Genomic DNA, 20,222 nt, shown 5'->3' with positions numbered 1-20,222 from the left:
GTAAATATGGAAAACAAAACTGCACGCAGTATTCCAGGTGTGGCCTCACCAATACCTTATATAGCTGCAGCAAGACTTCCCTGCTTTTATACTCCATCCACTTTGCAATAAAGGCCAAGATTCCATTGGCCGTCCGGATCACTTGCTGTACCTGCATACTATCCTTTTGTGTTTCTTGCACAAGTACCCCCAGGTCCCACTGCACAGCCGCACTTTGCAATCTTTCTCCATTTAAATAATAACTTGCTCTTTGATTTTTTTTTCTGCCAAAGTGCATGACCTCCTAGTAAAAGATCCTCTCGGAAAGAGTGATCACAGTATGGTTGAATTTGTAATACAGATTGAGGGTGAGGAAGTAGTGTCTCAAACGAGCGTACTATGCTGAAACAAAGGGGACTACAGTGGGATGAGGGCAGAGTTGGCTAAAGTAGACTGGGAACACAGACTAAACGGTGGCACAATTGAGGAACAGTGGAGAACTTTTAAGAAGCTCTTTCATAGTGCTCAACAAAAATATATTCCAGTGAAAAAGAAGGGTGGTAAGAGAAGGGATAACTAGCCGTGGATAACCAAGGAAATAAAGGAGAGTATCAAATTAAAAACCAATGCGTATAAGGTGGCCACGGTTAATGGGAAACTAGAAGATTGGGAAAATTTAAAACGACAGCAAAGAATGACTAAGAAAGGAAAGATAGATTACGAAAGTCAACTTGCGCAAAACATAAAAAGATAGTAAAAGCTTTTACCGATATATAAAACGGAAAAGAGTGACTAAAGTAAATGTTGGTCCCTTAGAAGATGAGAAGGGGGATTTAATAATAGAAAATGTGGAAATGGCCGAGACCTTAAACAATTATTTTGCTTCGGTCTTCACAGTGGAAGACACAAAAACCATGCCAAAAATTGCTGGTCACGGGAATGTGGGAAGGGAGGACCTTGAGATAATCACTATCACTAGGGAGGTAGTGCTGGACAGGCTAATGGGACTCAAGGTAGACAAGTCCCCTGGTCCTGATGAAATGCATCCCAGGGTATTAAAAGAGATGGCGGAAGTTAGAGCAGATGCATTCGTTATAATCTACCAAAATTCTCTGGATTCTGGAGAAGTACCAGCGGATTGGAAAGCAGCTAATGTAACGCCTCTGTTTAAAAAAGGGGGCAAACAAAAGGCAAATAACTATAGGCCGATTAGTTTAACATCTGTAGTGGGGAAAATGCTTGAAGCTATCATTAAGGAAGAAATAGCGGGACATCTAGATAGGAATAGTGCAATCAAGCAGATGCAACATGGATTCATGAAGGGGAAATCATGTTTAACGAATTTACTGGAATTCTTTGAGGATATAACGAGCATGGTGGATAGAGGTGTATCGATGGATGTGGTGTATTTAGATTTTCAAAAGGCATTCGATAAGGTGCCACACAAAAGGTACTGCAGAAGATAAAGGTACACGGAGTCAGAGGAAATGTATTAGCATGGATCGAGAATTGGCTGGCTAACAGAAAGCTGAGAGTCGGGATAAATGGGTCCTTTTCGGGTTGGAAATCGGTGGTTAGTAGTGTGCCCCACGGATCGGTGCTGGGACCACAACTATTTACAATATACATAGATGACCTGGAAGAGGGGACAGAGTGTAGTGTAACAAAATTTGCAGATGACACAAAGATTAGTGGGAAAGCAGGTTGCGTAGAGGACACAGAGAGGCTGCAAAGAGATTTAGATAGGTTAAGCGAATGGGCTAAGGTTTGGCAGATGGAATACAATGTCGGAAAATGTGAGGTCATCCACCTTGGAAAAAAAAACAGTAAAAGGGAATATTATTTGAATGGGGAGAAATTACAACATGCTGCGGTGCAGAGGGACCTGGGGGTCCTTGTGCATGAAACTCTTTTGAGTTAACCTGCAAAAACATAAAACATTAAAACCATGCCACCCGACCTGGGTGACACAGCAGACATTTTCAAGGCCCCTTTTATTTTTGGTTTTTTTTTTGCACTAAAATCACAATTTTTCCAGTGCCCCCTTTAAAAGGGGAGGGGGATACTAAAAACACCGGCAATGAAAACAAATTAAACTTTAAAACGTAAAATCAAATTAAAATTTGGTTGCCGGGCGTGATGATGCACTCCAGTCCCTCCGGTGCCCACCTCTCGCGGAAGGCCGCGAGCGTACCGGTGGACACTGCGTGCTCCATCTCCAAGGACACCCTGGACCGGATGTAAGAGCGGAAGAGAGGCAGGCAGTCAGGTTGAACGACCCCCTCGACCGCCCGCTGCCTGGACCGGCTGATGGCACCCTTGGCCGTGCCCAGGAGCAGTCCTACGAGGAGGCCTTCGGACCTACCCGCTCCCCTCCGCACAGGGTGCCCAAAGATCAGGAGAGTGGGACTGAAGTGCAGCCAGAATTTCAGGAGCAGCCCCTTCAAATAGTGGAACAGGGGCTGCAACCTTGTGCATTCAATAAAAACATGGAACACGGACTCCTCCAGACCGCAGAAATTGCAGGCGGCCTGGGAGTCCGCGAACCGGCTTAAAAATTTGTTGCACGGCACTGCTCCGTGCACCACCCTCCAGGCCAAGTCCCCGATGAATAGTGGGAGGACCCCTGCGTAGAGTGCCCTCCATCGGGGACCCCCGCCTCCTCCGGACGGCAAGATGGTACGCCATGGCGTGTCCGGACGGCCGGCGAGGATGGCAAAGTTGAGGGTGTGCAGGAGCAGCCCGTACAGGAAACCCCTCCGCGCGGAACTGAAAGGTCCTTGTGCATGAATTCCAAAAAGTTAGTTTGCAGCTGCAGCAGGTAATCAGGAAGGCGAATGGAATGTTGGCCTTCATTGCGAGAGGGATGGAGTACAAAAGCAGGGAAGTCCTGCTGCAACTGTACAGGGTATTGGTGAGGCCGCATCTGGAGTACTGTGTGCAGTTTTGGTCTCCTTACTTAAGGAAGGATATACTAGCTTTGGAGGGGGTACAGAAACGATTCACTAGGCTGATATCAGAGATGAGGGGGTTACCTTATGATGATAGATTGAGTAGACTGGGTCTTTACTCGTTGGAGTTCAGAAGGATGAGGGGTGGTCTTATAGAAACATTTAAAATAATGAAAGGGATAGACAAGATAGAGGCAGAGAGGTTGTTTCCACTGGTCGGGGAGACTAGAACTAGGGGGCACAGCCCCAAAATATGGGGGAGCCAACTTAAAACCGAGTTGAGAAGGAATTTCTTCTCCCAGAGGGTTGTGAATCTGTGGAATTCTCTGCCCAAGGAAGCAGTTGAGGCTAGCTCATTGAATATATTCAAATCACAGATAGATAGATTTTTAACCAATAAGGGAATTAAGGGTTATGGGGAGAGTGGAGCTGAGTCCACGGCCAGATCAGCCATGATCTTGTTGAATGGCGGAGCAGGCTCAAGGGGCTAGATGGCCGACTCCTGTTCCTAATTCTTATGTTTTTATGTTCTTATGACCTCACACTTTCCAACATTATACTCCATCTGCCAAATTTTTGCCCACTCTCTTAGCCTGTCTATGTCCTTTTGCAGATTTTTTGTGTCCTCCTCACACATTGCTTTTCCTCCCATCTTTATATCATCAGCAAACTTGACTATGTTACACTCAGTCCCTTCTTCCAAGTCATTAATATAGATTGTAAATAGTTGGGGTCCCAGCACTGATCCCTACGGCACCCCACTAGTTACTGGTTGCCCACCAGAGAATGAATCATTTATCCCGACTCTCTGTTTTCTGTTAATTAGCCAATCCTCTATCCATGCTAAAATATTACCCCCAACCCCGTGATCTTTTATCTTGTGCAGTACCCTTTTATGTGGCACCTTGTCAAATGCCTTCTGGAAGTCCAAATACACCACATCCACTGGTTCCCCTTTATCCACCCTGTTCGTTACATCTTCAAAAGAATTCCAGCAAACTTGTCAAACATGACTTCCCCTTCATAAGTTCATGCCGACTCTGCCTGACCGAATTTTGCTCTTCCAAATGTCCTGCTACTGCTTCTTTAAGAATGGAATCCAACATTTTCCCAACCACAGATGTTAGGCTAACTGGTCTATAGTTTCCTGCTTTTTGTCTGCCTCCTTTTTTAAATAGGGGCGTTACATTTGCAGTTTTCCAATCTGCTGGGACCTCCCCAGAATCCAGGGAATTTTGGTAAATTACAACCAATCCCTGCCGCTACTTCTCTTAAGACCCTGTACTGTGGCTGCAGTGCGTATTATCTACAGGATGCGCTGGAGCAACTCACCAAAGCTTCTTTGGCAGCATCCCGCTATTGATAAAGGCAGCAGGCGCATGGGAATACCATCAACTCCAAGCATTCCTCCAAGTCACACACCATCCTCACTTGGACATATATCGCCATGTCTTCATCATTGCTGGGTCAAAATCCTAACATCATTGTGAGAGCACTTTCACCACACGGACTGCAGTGGTTCAAAAAGGCTCACTACCATCTTCTCACTAAAGATGGGCAATAAATGCCAGCTTTGCCAGCAACACCCATATTCCCAGAATGGAAAAAACTGTACAAGACACCTACAGTGGAGAGAACATTCAGCATACTTTGCACAGTGAACAGTATACTGAAATACGGAGGGGGGAAACCACTGTCAGTTTAATGCCTCAGCTATTCCACAAGCTGTGTGCTGCTTGAATGAATGGCAGAACGCTCGTGTAGTCTTTCTAAATATTTGAGGAGGAAACATAATCTTAGAATTAATCCAACCGGGCACATATAAAAAGCGCGCTTGAGACACATATGGTTAGACATTATCACAAAAGCCTCATTCACAGTGCGGGCTGGGTCTTATTCATAATTGATCAACGCGCGCTTTATTGTTCCTCAACTATACAGATTTTGAACAAGAATCATATGGTGCGAACTCCCAAATCTTAAAAGCTAGTTTGCCAATATGGAAACAAGATCAAAGAGACACATCTAACTACGTTCTGTGGCACGGATCAGAAAGTATAGCACCAATTTCATCATTTTCTTTCAATTGTCTTGCACCAATGCTCGGTCAAACGTTAATCGAAGAGAATAGATTCCAAGAATGTTGCAATCAAAGCAATCCCCCGAGCTCCAGTTTGCTCGGTCTCCCGATTGACTCATCAGGTGGCCAATAAGAAAGGGACAGCGGATGTGACTCGAGGGAGCGCGAAAGTGCCCGGAGATTGGATTAGGAAAAGCCAGTGATCAAACTCTTCACATCTCCAGCGTTTGGGAATACGGGTATGGTGGTTGTAAGGGAAGGAGTTAAACTCAAACAAGCATAGGTAGAAAATACCAACTTACTGTTTAAATTAATATGTTATTATTTAAATACACAGCAATCTAAAGAAGGATGATTGTATATAGGCAAGAACCGAGGATTTTTAAAAATCATTAAACAATACCAATTTGTGGCCGACTGGTTAGATTAGTTGGGAACATTTAACGTGCTTTAAAAAAAAGGGAACTTGGACGGAAACTTAGCCTTTCCCCAAAAAGCCATAATAAGGTCTTTTGACTGTTGTTGGCGTTGAAACTATCCTGAAACGACCAACAGACTCCAGCTTGCCTCATTGATTGAGAGATGGCACTTCCCACTTGTCCTGTGTTCATTTATACAATCTCTGTCGGTTTCACTCCGAGGGGGTTATTTCATCGGGAGAGCGAACGTTTAAAGTTCAGGGGATGGGAAGGTGTTTGTGCATCAGATTCAAAATGTACTAAAGTTAGTCACATAGCCGGGCGCTTCCTTCAGCAGGTGATGCTGCAGGAATGGCTATGTACACCCTGATGTTGCACCTGCACACATTCATATTGCAATATTCGTGATCTTAACGCTACGAGCTGTAAAACAAGTTAATGAGTTTCCAAGCGCCGTTACACTTCATTAGACATCAAAGATTCCTCTTGCAATGATTGTAGTAACAGCCACCCTAATGCAAGACACTGATATTAACAGATACATTCTGCAATCATGCCTATGTATTTTTTGATTCTGCACATGTTAAATTGCATTTCACAAGCGTATTTGGAGATAAACATTTAGAATGGTCCCATCTTCATTCTTTAAAATAAAATTAAACTTGGCCACCTGCAGCATTCTTTGCACAAAGTGAAGACAGCGAGCCGCCAGCCGCTCTTTCTGCCCGCCTTTCCCAGCAGTGCACATACCTGCAGGACACGGTGATCTCCACTTTCGTAGCCGGGATGCTGCCTTGGATCGGGTCGAATTCGCTCACAGAAGCCATATCATCGAATTTGTCCATAGCGTCTTCCATCGGCATCCAGTAATTCCAGGCTGGTTCTCCCAGCGCCAACGTCACACCACAACAAAGCCCAAGGATCGGCAATTAAAGGCAGCCTGCCCTCCTGGGAAATTCAGGAATCAGAGTTAGGGCTACTTGCACTCGACTTTGCCTTTGGTACTGAACACTGCTGCACGCGAATTATTCAGCGCAAGCCTTTCCCTTGTCTAATTGCACAGCTCAAACATTTCCCTAATTACAGTTTACGGACTGAAATGATATGCTCCGCCCTCCGTTCTAAAGATAACCTTATCCCTGTCAGCGTTCAGGAAAGTACGAGAAACCGACTGCTGGGGCATTATCAATGTGATACCACAAACGTTATTCCCTTTCAATATTAATAAGTCACACTGTAATACAATGCCTCAATCATGAATATGCGCATTGTATATCTGGCTTATTAATAATGAATCGTATGTAAATAAAGTGAAAATCCCTTCATCCAAATAAGATGACGCTTTATTAATCATGTGCATCAATACTAAAAAGTCTTGTGATCCTGAAATACAATTCTGACAGCACAAGCAGTATTTCCCCATATCATTAATCATAAGTACACAAACATTGGTCAAAAATGTTTATTCCCTTTCACAACCACCAGACATCTCAAAGGCTTTACAGCCAATGAAGTACTTTTTGGAGTGTAGTCACTATTGTAATGTGGGAAATGCGGCAACCAATGTGCGCACAGCAAGCTCCCACAAACAGCAATGTGATGACCAGATAATCTGCTTCGTTAGTTGATTGAGGGATAAATATTGGCTAGGACACTGGGGCTAATTTCCCCTCTCTTCTTCGAAATAATGCCATGGGATCTTTTACATCCACCTAAGTGAACAGACAGGTCTTGGTTTAATGGCTCATCCGAAAGACGGCACCTCCGACAGTGCACACTCCCTCAGCGTTGCACTGGAGTGTCAGCCGAGATTTATCTGCTCAAGTCCATAGAGTGGGATTATTAAACAGAGAAGTTTGCGAAATAACCAGACTATTTTGCAGCTTAACGAGCTCTCATACCAAACTTGCACGAATTATTAAAAGACTGGTGCAAATTAAGGTTGCACATTACCGATTTTAACTTCATTACAAGAAGATCGCGTGCATTGTTTGTAAAAATGCAATTTTTTTCAAATAGAATCCGCTGATCCCTCGCTATAGTACAGTTATTGATCAGCTGTTTCGCCATTTTAATTTATTTTGTCTTGTGGCATCATTAACTTTTTAAATTGCATAATAATTGCAGCCCCGAAAACAGAAATACAAGATTTGACGAGTGAATCTTCTGCGCCCCCTAAAGGGCAAAAGTTGCTAAGCAAGTATTCATCCAGCGATCTCACAGCAACTATTGGACATTAGAAGGCATCTTTCTTGCCACTCTTTATTCAGAATGTATTAGAATCAACTGCAATGAAATAAAACAGGACTAAAGCCACGCGGTACAATATGTTTAAACGCAGTCACTGCAGCAATTTGTATAAAACTGCTGTTAACCTCGCCGAGAGCAATGTGAAGCGACATGTTCAACTTGTTTATCTCAGCTGCTTTTTCGGGTTCGGGGCTTTTGATGTTGGCTTTTGAAGCAAAGTAATCGCCAAGAATTAACATCAATGTCTGCAGTTGGTAAACAAACTTCGTTCTATTTCGACTTGCTTGCATATTATAGTGAAGCAGATCGTGAAGTTTACATTAGAAATGGCATTTCCACATCAACATTTGGATCTTGTTGTTCCATAAAACGGCTTTTTAAAATGAGACAATTAAGTATTATTAAATTAGACCTTGTCTCCTGCAACATTCCATATGCATCTTCCTTAAACCTTGTTGAATGCCATATTGCAATTAGTTAAACTTGTATGTGACTCTCGCCTCTTAAGTCAAACGTTTATGAGTTCAAGTCCCACTCCAGAGACTTGAGCACAAAATCGAGGCGAATGCTTCACTACAGTACTGAGGGAGTGCCCCCATGTGTCCTTTCAAGTGGAAGTAACATATTCCATGGCACTATTTTGAAGATCAGTGGACTTATCCCAGTGTCCTGGAATATATGTATCAAGGGAGTTCTCCTAGTGTCCTGGCCAATATGGATCAGGGAAATTCTCCCAGTGTCCTGGCCAGTATATATCAGGGGAGTTTTCCCAGTGTCCTGGTCAGTATGTATCAGGGGAATTCTCCCAGTGTCCTGGCCAGTAGGTATCAGGGGAATTCTCCCAGTGTCCTGGCCAGTAGGTATCAGGGGAATTCTCCCAGTGTCCTGGCCAGTAGGTATCAGGGGAGTTCTCCCAGTGTCCTGGCCAGTAGGTATCAGGGGAATTCTCCCAGTGTCCTGGCCAGTAGGTATCAGGGGAGTTCTCCCAGTGTCCTGGCCTGTATATATCAGGGGAATTCTCCCAGTGTCCTGGACAGTATATATCAGGGGAATTCTCCCAGTGTCCTGGACAGTATGTATCAGGGGAATTCTCCCAGTGTCCTGGACAGTATATATCAGGGGAATTCTCCCAGTGTCCTGGACAGTATATATCAGGGGAATTCTCCCAGTGTCCTGGACAGTATATATCAGGGGAATTCTCCCAGTGTCCTGGACAGTATATATCAGGGGAATTCTCCCAGTGTCCTGGACAGTATATATCAGGGGAGTTCTCCCAGTGTCCTGGCCAGTAGGTATCAGGGGAGTTCTCCCAGTGTCCTGGCCTGTATATATCAGGGGAATTCTCCCAGTGTCCTGGACAGTATATATCAGGGGAATTCTCCCAGTGTCCTGGACAGTATATATCAGGGGAATTCTCCCAGTGTCCTGGACAGTATATATCAGGGGAATTCTCCCAGTGTCCTGGACAGTATATATCAGGGGAATTCTCCCAGTGTCCTGGACAGTATGTATCAGGGGAATTCTCCCAGTGTCCTGGCCAGTAGGTATCAGGGGAGTTCTCCCAGTGTCCTGGCCTGTATATATCAGGGGAATTCTCCCAGTGTCCTGGACAGTATGTATCAGGGGAATTCTCCCAGTGTCCTGGCCAGTAGGTATCAGGGGAGTTCTCCCAGTGTCCTGGCCTGTATATATCAGGGGAGTTTTCCCAGTGTCCTGGCCAGTAGGTATCAGGGGAGTTCTCCCAGTGTCCTGGCCAATATGTATCAGGAGTTCCCCCAGTGTCTTGGCCAATATCTATCCCTCGCCAACCTGAGTGAAACAGATCATCTTGTCATTATCGCATTGTTGATTGTGGGATCTTGCTGTTGGGTTTCCGATATAAGAGTGCCCATACTGCAAAAATTACTTCATTGGCTGTGACGCGCACAGGAGGTCGTGCGGTCGTGAAAGGCGCTATATAAATGCAAGTTCTTTCTTTCACCCGATCATACCAGGAACTAGCAGCTTGTCTATCTCCTGGATAATATGACTGATCATTTCTAATTTAGGAGTTGTCCACAGTTAAGTCCACATATTGCTCTAAAATGCTAATATCCTATTTGAGCCATTACTTCAGAACTTATTTTTGTAATGAACTATTGTTTTCAGATCAAATGTTACAATCCACGGGGGGGTGGAATGACGAGTTTGTGGCTTCAGTTATACAGCGGCTAAAATAACACGATGAGATTCTGAATTTTAAATAGTTCCCACATCGAAGCAACTTCGCTAGCATAATAACGAAACACAACTTTCAGAATAACCCGCCAGCAACGACGGACATGCCTCATTAATACTAGTCACAGACACGAATTGAATCTCAATTGAGCGCAACGGTGAGTTTAGAAGTAATTTAGCAATAAACTGGATATAGTCGCACAGGTTGGTTGAACTAACGCCAGGAGTCATTCAGCAAATCCCAGAATTAAAAAGAGTCTAGGATAAATAAGATCATTCTTCTTTCAAGAATCGAAATAGGGAAGTGAATGTTGGGCATCGACTGCCCTAAAAGTGAGAAGCATTGCAAATGACATCCTAAAAAAAAACAAGACATGCTGAACAAACTACAATGGTTCCTTGCGAAAATAAAAACATACTTTGCAACAACAACTTGTATTTATATAGCGCCTTTAGCGCAGTAAAACATCCCAAGGCGCTAATACAGGAGTATTACAAGACAAAAAAAAATACATGTGCCACAGAAGAAGAAATTACGGTAGATGACCAAAAGCTTGGTCAAAGAGGTAAGTTTTAAGGAGCGTCTTAAAGGAGGACAGAGAGGTGGAGGTTTAGGGATGGAGTTCCAGAGCTTGCAAATAAATAATGGACCACCCCCCGTAGATCTTTAAGGTTATTTAACAGTTATGATGGAATCCCCGCGCCAATGGTATAGACAGGTCGTGGTCAAGGGAAGCACGTATCCAGTTTAGTTTCTGATCCTGAATCGAGATTTGAATGGTCTGTGGGACAAGATATAAAGCTTTTCTTTCCTTCTCATGACAGTCGCAAGAATAAGAAACTCGTAAACGTGATGAGAACTGCGTCAGCAAATCATCCTTGCAGGATATTAGTGTGAGCCTTGTATATAATCTCAACTGAATTATAAATAGCTGGTGGGCAGAGTGTTTTTACAGCGGGAAATACAACATTCCATTAGCAACGTGACATTTATATAAATTATCCAGCTACTTTAATTATTATAGTGGTTTCTATTTATGTCTGGCAACCTTTGCTGGGAAATATACGATTCAATAAAACTTGGAATTCTCGGGGCCATTGTATTTTTCCCAAGAATAACCACAGCAAGCGTCCTTTTTCCAATAGCTGTTTAGATTTATGATTTCGTAGAACTGTTTTTTTTAAAGAACTCAAGTAATCTTCACCTGTTGTAGAACTTGTGATATTGGAACTGATAGTCCACGGAGCTCCAGCGTACTGCTGGAGTGCCCTCTATTGGTCAATGTCAAAATAACCACTTTCAGCAACCTTACCTTAATAAAGCACCCAATATCTCATTTTAATAAGAGTTACACCTCACTACTATGAAAAGCAACTCAACATTGGGAAAAGGAGGCATAAGGTCCAGAATACCTTATGCATTCAATTCTGTTCAGTAAACAGATATTTAAATATTAAAATATTTAAATCTACACTCATTTGGGCTCACTTGTTACCAGAATGTTGCTATAAATTGTAGCCGAGTGAGTCCTCTCTCCCAGATTACAGATGTTTATTTTATATAGCATAACTGCCTTCAGCATAACCAGATGCATTTCATATTTTCCAATGGCAAAGCAGACTATGTGTCACTGCTGCAGCATGTGGGAGCTGGTTGACCCCATTGAGGTCCACAGCGACCACATCTACAGCAAGTGTCTGCAGCTAGAGGAACTTCGGCTCTGTGTTGATGAGCTCGAGTCTGAGCTGCAGACACTATGACACATCAGGGAGGGGGAGAGGTATCTGGACGCCACAGCACCATGGTACAAGTGGGGGGAGCAAAAATAAATTTTATAATGGTAGGGGACAGTATAGTTAGGGGGGTAGATAAGGTTCTCTGCAGCCTAGAGCATGAGTCCCAGAGGCTGTTTTGCCTACTCTGTTAAGTATGGAAGAACTCCACAAGACTGAGTACTGTGAGCTAAAACTGATGTGACCTTAGTCTCTTTAATGCAACTCCAGAGTGCCTAAGCAGCATGGCAGACAACCTTTTATACTCCCTTGCACGAGGTGTGCAGGTGACCCTTCGGCCTCCAACAATTGCATCCTCTGGTGGCAAGTCTTACACAGTTACAATGTTTACATACATAACATACCCGTGCCAGGGTTAAGGGCATTTCCTCCGGGCTGGAGAGGAATTTGGAGGGGGAAGAGGGAAGATCCAGTTGTCGTGGTCCACGTAGGTACCAATGACATAGATAGGACAAAGAAAGAGGTTCTGCTGAGGGAATATGAGCAGCTAGGGACCAAATTAAAAAGCAAAACCACAAAGGTAATAATGTCTGGATTACTACCTGAGCCACGAGCAAATTTACATAGGGTAAATATGATCAGAGAGTTAAACACGTGGCTCAAAGACTGGTGTGGGAGAAATGGGTTTTGGTTCTTGGGACACTGACACCAGTACTGGGGTAAGAGGGAGCTGTTCCGTTGGGACAGGCTCCACTTAGACCATGTTGGGACTAGGGTCCTGGCGAATCGAATAACTAGGGCTGTAGAGAGGGCTTTAAACTAATTAGTGAGGGGGGGTGGGTGGGTGGAGGGTTCAGGTGAGCTAAAATTTTAAAAGTCAAAGAATAAGGAGAAGACAATAGAGCAGGGTAATACTGGAGGAAATGAAAACCCGAGCGTGACAGGAAGGGACAGAATGTATAATCAGAATCAGCAAGTGAGGTCAAAGCAGGAAAAAATGGTAAAAAAAATGTTTTAAAGCTCTTTATCTGAATGCCGCAGCATTTGTAACAAAATAGAAGGGTTGATGGCACAAATTGATACAAATGGCTATGATCGGATAGCCATTACAGAGACGTGGTTGCAAGGTGACCAAGGCTGGGAACTAAATATTCAGGGGTATTTGACAATTCGGAAGGACAGACAGAAAGGAAAAGGTGGCGTAGTTCTGTTAATAGAGGATGAGATCAGTGCGTTAGTGAGAAATGATTAAGATGTTGAATCAATTTGGGGATAAGGGGAAAAAATTACTGGTGGGCATAGTATATAGGCCTCCTAACAGTAACTACACTGTTAGACGGAGTATAAATCAAGAAATAATGGAGGCTTGTAAAAAAAAAAAGAACGGCAATAATCATGGGCGATTTTAACCTTCATATTGATTGGATAAAGCAAATTGGCCAGGGAAGCCTTGAGGAAGAGTTCATAGAGTGTATCCAAGATAGTTTCCTTGAATAGTACGCTGCAGAACCAACCAGGGAGCAGGCTATCTTAGATCTGGTGCTGTGTAATGAGACAGGATTAATAAACAATCTCCTAGTAAAGGATCCTCTAGGAATGAGTTATCATAACATGATTGAATTTCAAATTCAGTTGGAGGGTGAGAAAGTTGGACTTCAAAACATTGTCCTAAGCTTAAATAAAAGAGACTACAAAGGTGTGAAGGCAGAGTTGGCTAAAGTGGACTGGGAAAACAGAACAAAATATGGGATGGATGATGAGCAGTGACAGACATTTAAGGAGATATTTCATAATTCTCAACAAAAATATATCCCAATGAGAAGGAAGGACTGTAGGAGAAGGGATAACCATCCGTGGCTATCAAATTGAAAACAAGGGCATACATTATGGCCAAGACTAGTGGGAGACCAGAGGATTGGGAAACTTTTAAAAGCCAGCAAAGAACAACTAAAAAAAAATAAAGAGAGGGAAGATTGATTATGATTATGAAAGTAAACTAGCACGAAATATAAAAACAGTTAGTAAGAGTTTTTACAGGTACATAAAAAGGAAATGAGTGACTAAAGTAAATGTTGGTTCCCTAGAAGATGAGATTGGGGAATTAACAATGGGGAACAGGGAAATGGCAGAGACATTGAACAAATATTTTGTATCGGTCTTCACGGTGGAAGACACTAAAAACATCCCAATAGTGAATAATCAAGGGGCTATAGGGAGGGAGGAATGTAATACAATCACTATCACTAAAGAAGTAGTACTTGGTAAAATAATGGGACTAAAGGCAGACAAGTTCCCTGGACCCGATGGCTTGCATCCTAGGGTCTTAAAAGAAGTGACTGCAGAAATAATAAATGCATTGGTTGTAATCTACTAATATTCCCTGGATTCTGGGGAGTTCCCAGTGGATTGGAAAACCACAAATGTAATGCCCCTATTTAAAAAAGGAGGCAGACAGAAAGCAGGAAACTATAGACTGGTTAGCCTAACATCTGTCATTAGGAAAATGCTGGAGTCCATTATTAAGGAAGCAGTAGCAGGACATTTGGAAAAGCATAATTCAATCAACCAGAGTCAGCATGGTTTTATGAAAGGGAAATCGTATTTGACAAATTTGCTGGAGTTTTTTGAGGATGAATCGAGCAGGGTGGATAAGGGGGAACCAGTGGATATGGTGTATTTGGAATTCCAGAAGGCATTTGATAAGGTGCCACATAAAAGGTTACTGCACAAGATAAAAGTTCATGGGGTTGGGGGTAATATATTAGCATGGATAGAGGATTGTCTAACTATCAGAAAACAGAGAGTCAGGATAAATGGGTCATTTTCTGGTTGGCAAACAGTAACTAGTGCAGTGCCACAAGGATCAGTGCTGGGGCCTCAACTATTTACAATCTATATTAATGACTTGGATTAAGGGACCAAGTGTAATGTAGCCAAGTTTGCTGACGATACAAAGATGGGTGGGAAAGCGATGGGTGGTGTATCCAACTCATATATCAATTTATTATCTAATGCAATGACTGCCCAATTTCTATCTGTTCATAATGGTCGCATACACGTGCATTTCGAGATTAACACCGATTGAGTTGGCCCAAAATGACTATTTGGCCGCAGACATTGTAGATTGATGGCAGGTTGATGAGCAAATGGGCGACATTGAGGCAGCTTGAAGAAGTTGCGATTTTCTGCACAAAGTCTGGCGGATTTGTGTCTCTGATTGATCACTCCAATATCACAAAAGGCACCCACTACCCAAATCGTCATTCAAATATTGTTGTCATTAAATCCACCTCCCCATAGTCTCATTATTTCAATCATATTGCTATTCTGTCGAATTTTACATACCAAAAAGATTACGAACTGGACTTAACACCAAAGACACAGAACACGAACAAAACGTTTCTGCAGAATATATCTGTATATGTTATTAAAGCTATAAACCAGAGAGCATTTCCTTAAAGGAATAATAAGATACAGTATTAGTTAAAAGTCACATCGGTGACTCAGAACTAGAAAATAAAGGACAGAGCACAGGAAAGTACAAAGGGCGCGATTAAAATAGAGACAAGATAAAAACGGATTCTGGAATGAGAACATGAGACTAAAGCAACAACGCAGGAGACAAATGGAAACCAACAGGTTAAAATGAAGAAGGAAAAAAAAAACAAGGAAGGTACAAAGGAGGAGGTAGGAGATTGACAAAAGGGAAAGGGAGAAATGTGCAAGATTGTAAACAAGAGAACATAAACTGAAGATGTAGAGAATTGCATAAGAATCTGACATTACTCCCGTCAGTAAAATACAGCTTGTAAACCAACAAAGTCCAAGAACAATAAAATACAAGACACGGTTGGGTTAATATTTACCTGTCAGGATAAAAAGAGGTCGAGGTCGATGACAAGGGAGGAGAACTGCGCTCGGTTACATATTTCACCAAGAAACAAGCAAGCACAATGCTCGACCAGGCGCTCTATGCGGTGGTGGCTTTGATTTACTTTTACAAAGTTGCCACCAGCTGCCAGAAGAATGAGCTGGTGCTGGATAATCGAGCCTCTGTGAACGTAGCCTGTGTGTTTGTGATCGCCCAGCCTCTTTGCCTGCTACTGGGCGGATACACCGGCCTGGTGGCTTACTGCATCTTTGCTATTTTCTCTTACAACTTTCTGCCGAGGAATGCCGAAGCCACTCGAGCGCATAAATCACTGAAAAAGAAGAAGGTGAAATGATTTGATTTCCTCACACAAACTTTGGACTCTGGAGTTGAAATTATATGGAGAACTTTGCGCTCTGGAGGCCCCATCTATCAAGTTGTGACAAAACTCCAGTGATTCGATTTCAACCCCAGCACTTCTGACATGAATCATCTGGATTGGATTCGTTTCCATTGAATTTGAGTTTCACAACGTACCTTTTGGATTTGAAGGGAGTTCATGAATGATATTTTTAAATGTTCTTGTGAGTTATAAAATTCTAAACGCTTACAATAAGTTACTGCTAATGTAAAGGCAATATACCAGCTTGCACCTACTGTGTACAATGATAACTAGAGACATTTGTATATAACAATGTGATTAAAACCATTTTAAAAAACTGAGCGAACTGGGCAAATGATGTACCCCAGCAGTGAATAACCAGCTGTGGGATTTTGAATTGACTAAAGCCATTCACTGGTCGAGCAAAGCAGGTTACTATAAACGTGTTACCTTCCTACCTGTTTATGTTGTTGGGGAGCTCAATTAAAGAAAGCCTTTCATTGGGCTAAGAATTGAACACCTCCGACCATGATCTGTCAACCTGAAGCTACCAATCCTAATCTGAAAGAGCATCATAATATTTCAAACTAGGAGGCTTTGCATGAAAACCCAAGATTGATTCAACTCAGACAGTTCTTGAAGGTACAAATGGAGACAGTGTAAGTCTTGAAATCACTGAGTTGGAAGAGGAATAACAGATAGAAAAAGACTGGGAACTATATGACAGATTAAGAGTGAGGTGGAACTGCTGTTCAAGACATTTGGAGGGACATCTAGCAGTCCATTACAGTTTACCTTTATTCTGGTGGGGAGCAATTTCTGTTGTTCCTCGGATTTGAGAAACTCCTTATTGTGTAATGCATTCATATATTCATCCTTCAAGTGTCCCCAAACTAGCAGATATTACAGAAATCCTACAATCATAGAATAGTTACAGCACAGAAGGCCCGTCAAGCCTGTGCTGGCTCTCTGCTAAAGCACATCAGCTTGTCCCACTCCTCCCCCCACCCCAACCCCACAAAAAGAATATCTAATTAATACAAATAAATGGTAGGTCCTTCTAATACATTTAAAAATGAATTTTCCAGGAATGTTCATGCTCACAGGAAGATTCTGCCTGGATCAGGATTTCTGTGAATTGCAAATTAAAATAGCTAGCTGTCAAATATTTGTACCATAATTGTTAATTCAATGTAAACAAGAACAGATGACAATTAATAATTATTATATGCTCAAGTGATTAAATATTTATCACTGCACCTTGGTGAAATGTGGCTGTGGATTATTTACTTAGTACAAAAAAAGGATTTGTATTTCAATAGTGCCTTATAATGTTTTCCAGAAACATCCCAAAGTGCTGCACATTAGAATGAATTACTTTTAAGTGAAGCAACTGCTGTTACGTCAGTAAAGATAGTGGGCAAGTTATGCATAAAAAGATCCCACCAGCAGCAATTGAAGGAATTACCATTTAATCTATTTTTGGTGGTGTTGGTTGAAGGAGGTATATTGGCCAAGACACTGTGAGTACTCTGTGTTCTTCTTCAAACTGTGTAATAGAATCTATTATGGCCTGGAATTTGCGGTGGTAATGATGGTGAAACTATCAGCTTTTGCCATCATTATTCCTCTTAAAGTGACAGCAACTTCTGGGGTCAGTGCATTTGCAGATAACTGCTAAATCCAGAAGTTGCTATCAGTATTCCATGCTTCTCCACAAGTTGCACTGTGGAACTCGCCGGAGCCGGAAATAAATTGAAATCATACTGAAATGTAGTTCCTGAGAAAACTTCCCTTATTACACTAGAATATCGCTGTTAGAACTCTCCAAAATGTTAAGCCTTGTTGAAAGATATGTAACTGGGTTTTTAACGGCATTGACTGCTGAACAATCATTCTGGCCCTGAAAAATTAATTTTATATTTGTTGATTGTCAATTTTTTTCATTAATATAAGAATTAATTGTTTTTATTATAATAATTATTACGTTTGATATTTCAGCTTTTATCTTAATCCTATGTGTATGTTCCAATCTTTACTTAGCTCTCTGTAAAATGTATTAAAAGTAAATTAGAATCAGTGCATTTTACTTCCTGGTTTTGCTGTCTGAGAGAATTCTTCAACGTGATTGGCTGCTTAGTCTGCTTGATGATATCACTGTTGCTGGATACTGGACATTTGCTTGATTTGGCGCCAGATTCAAACTAACATTGGGAGAAGTGAAATCGGCACCACAGAGATCGCTTCGCCGCTGACTGCAAATTCTATATGGACCACAGGAATAGGCAGCTGGAAAAGTTAATGGTTTGTCCTACAGAAGCTGATCCCTGCACAACCTTAATCCTACCATCTTAACATATTCATTTTTATTTGCAAAGTCTTGAATGGTTTTTGCTCAACTACTCTGCCTGGCAGATTGTTCCAAATATTGATCATCCTTTAAGGTTTAAAAAAATAATAATTCTTTATATGTGGGCATCACTAGCATAGCTGGCATTTTTCCCCATCCTTTGTTGCCCTGAGAAGGTGGTCATGTGCTTCAATTTGAACTGTTACTGCCCCTCTGGTGGAAGTGCCCCCACTATGCTGTTAGGTAGAGAGATCCAGGATTTTGACACAGCGATGATAAAAGAACAGCAGTATATATCCAAGTCGAAATTATGTGTGACTTGGAGATGATGGTGTTCTCATTCATCTGCTGCCCTTGTCCTTCCACGTGGTGGAAATAAATTATTTTTGTATCTTTGTTTCAAAAATATTATTAATTGAAATCTTCTGGTTTCCTGACTTACTTGGAAGCAATATTCTGGATTTACTTTATCTATTTTTACTATTTATAATTTAATATACTTCCACAAGGTTAATTTTCTTCTCTAGTCTGGAGAGTTGGTTGTTCTTTGATATTTTTGTCAAAGCTCATCCCTCTACACTTGCTTTTTTCTGTACCCTCTCTAATGTATATCCAACTTTTTTAATGGATGTGCAGATCTGACCAGTGTATTGTAAAGTCTTACCATAATCTCTACATCTTTGTATTGTGGTGTTTTTTTTTTATGTCCTAACATTGTATTACCTTTTTAGTTGCTTCATTACATTAAACATTACATAGGTACACTTGGTCCCTCTCCAAATCTTCTTGGATTTCTTCAAATCCATTCACTATAGACTTATTATGCATTTTTTTTGCCCCATGTTTGATAATTTAATTCCAGGGAAATATAAAGTAAGGTGCCATTTCCCTGCAATTATTTAGCTACATTGTTATATCTTCTGTTGTCCCTATTTTAGTATCAGGAAATTTGACCAGGGAACAGTTAGTTTCAGTATCCAGGTCAAAGCACTGCCATCCAGCAGAACGTACAACCACCCTCCTGTATGGCTCAGAAACATTGACCATGTACAGTGGACACCTTAAGTTGCTGGTGAAATATCAATGATGTCTCCGCAAGATCCTACAAATCCCCTGGGAGGACAGACACACAAACATTAGCATCCTCGACCAGGCCAACATCCCCAGCATTGAAGCACTGATCACACTTGATCAGCTCCACTGGGCGGGCCACATTATTCACATGCCTGACACAAGACTCCCAAAGCAAGCGCTCTACTCAGAACTCCTTCACGGCAAATGAGCCAAAGGTGGGCAGAGGAAACATTACAAGGACACCCTCAAAGCCTCCCTGATAAAGTGCAACATCCCCACTCCCACTGACACCTGGGAGTCCCTGACCAAAGACCGCCCTAAGTGGAGGAAGTGCATCCGGGAGGGTGCTGAGCACCTCGAGGCTCATTGCCGAGAGCATGAAGAAATCAAGTGCAGACAGCGGAAAGACCGTGCGGCAAACCTGTTCCACCCTCCCTTTCCCTCAACGACTATCTGTCCCATCTGTGACAGGGACTATGGTTCTCGTATTGGACTGTTCAGCCACCTAAGAACTCATTTTAAGAGCGGAAGCAAGTCTTTCTCGATTCCAAGGGACTGCCTATGATTGATTACAATTCTATAACAACTTGCATTTATATAGTACCTTTAGCATAGTAAAACTTCACTATTAATGACTGGATAACCAGGGAGAATTTGTGTTTGGATTGGGAATTGTATATAATGGTACAGCTATCCTACTGTTCTTGTGTTGATGGAGAAGCAGTAGCGTAACTTGGGAGTCAGGTCAGCGATCTGATTCTTTAAGACACTAAAGCCAAGACTACCTTCAGGAAACTGTCTTACATCACTTGGGCTTCACATCTGCTGTCGTGTAACTGTACTTCCATGCAAGATTACATTTAACAAGTTCCTTCCTGGTCCATTAGACTTGTTGGGAACATTTTGAATTTATGT

The 20,222-nt window shown here is 42.1% G+C and overlaps 1 protein-coding gene across 2 annotated transcripts in view; it reads right to left on the bottom strand.

Annotated features, from left to right (window-relative positions):
* Positions 1-6,292, bottom strand: part of LOC139228246 (copine-8-like) — a 781,549-nt gene extending 775,257 nt beyond the window's left edge. Inside the window, exon 1 of one of the 2 annotated variants that reach the window (XM_070859423.1) lies at positions 6,180-6,292. In XM_070859423.1, the coding sequence (XP_070715524.1) occupies positions 6,180-6,292 (113 nt within the window). The remainder of the gene's footprint in view (positions 1-6,179) is intronic. The other variant, XM_070859422.1, reaches the window with a different exon arrangement.
* Between the last annotated feature and the right edge of the window lie 13,930 nt (positions 6,293-20,222).

This window comes from Pristiophorus japonicus, chromosome 17 (assembly GCF_044704955.1).
Source record: "Pristiophorus japonicus isolate sPriJap1 chromosome 17, sPriJap1.hap1, whole genome shotgun sequence".
In the NCBI taxonomy this organism is placed as follows: domain Eukaryota; kingdom Metazoa; phylum Chordata; class Chondrichthyes; family Pristiophoridae; genus Pristiophorus; species Pristiophorus japonicus.
This window is presented reverse-complemented; position numbering and strand designations above follow the sequence as displayed.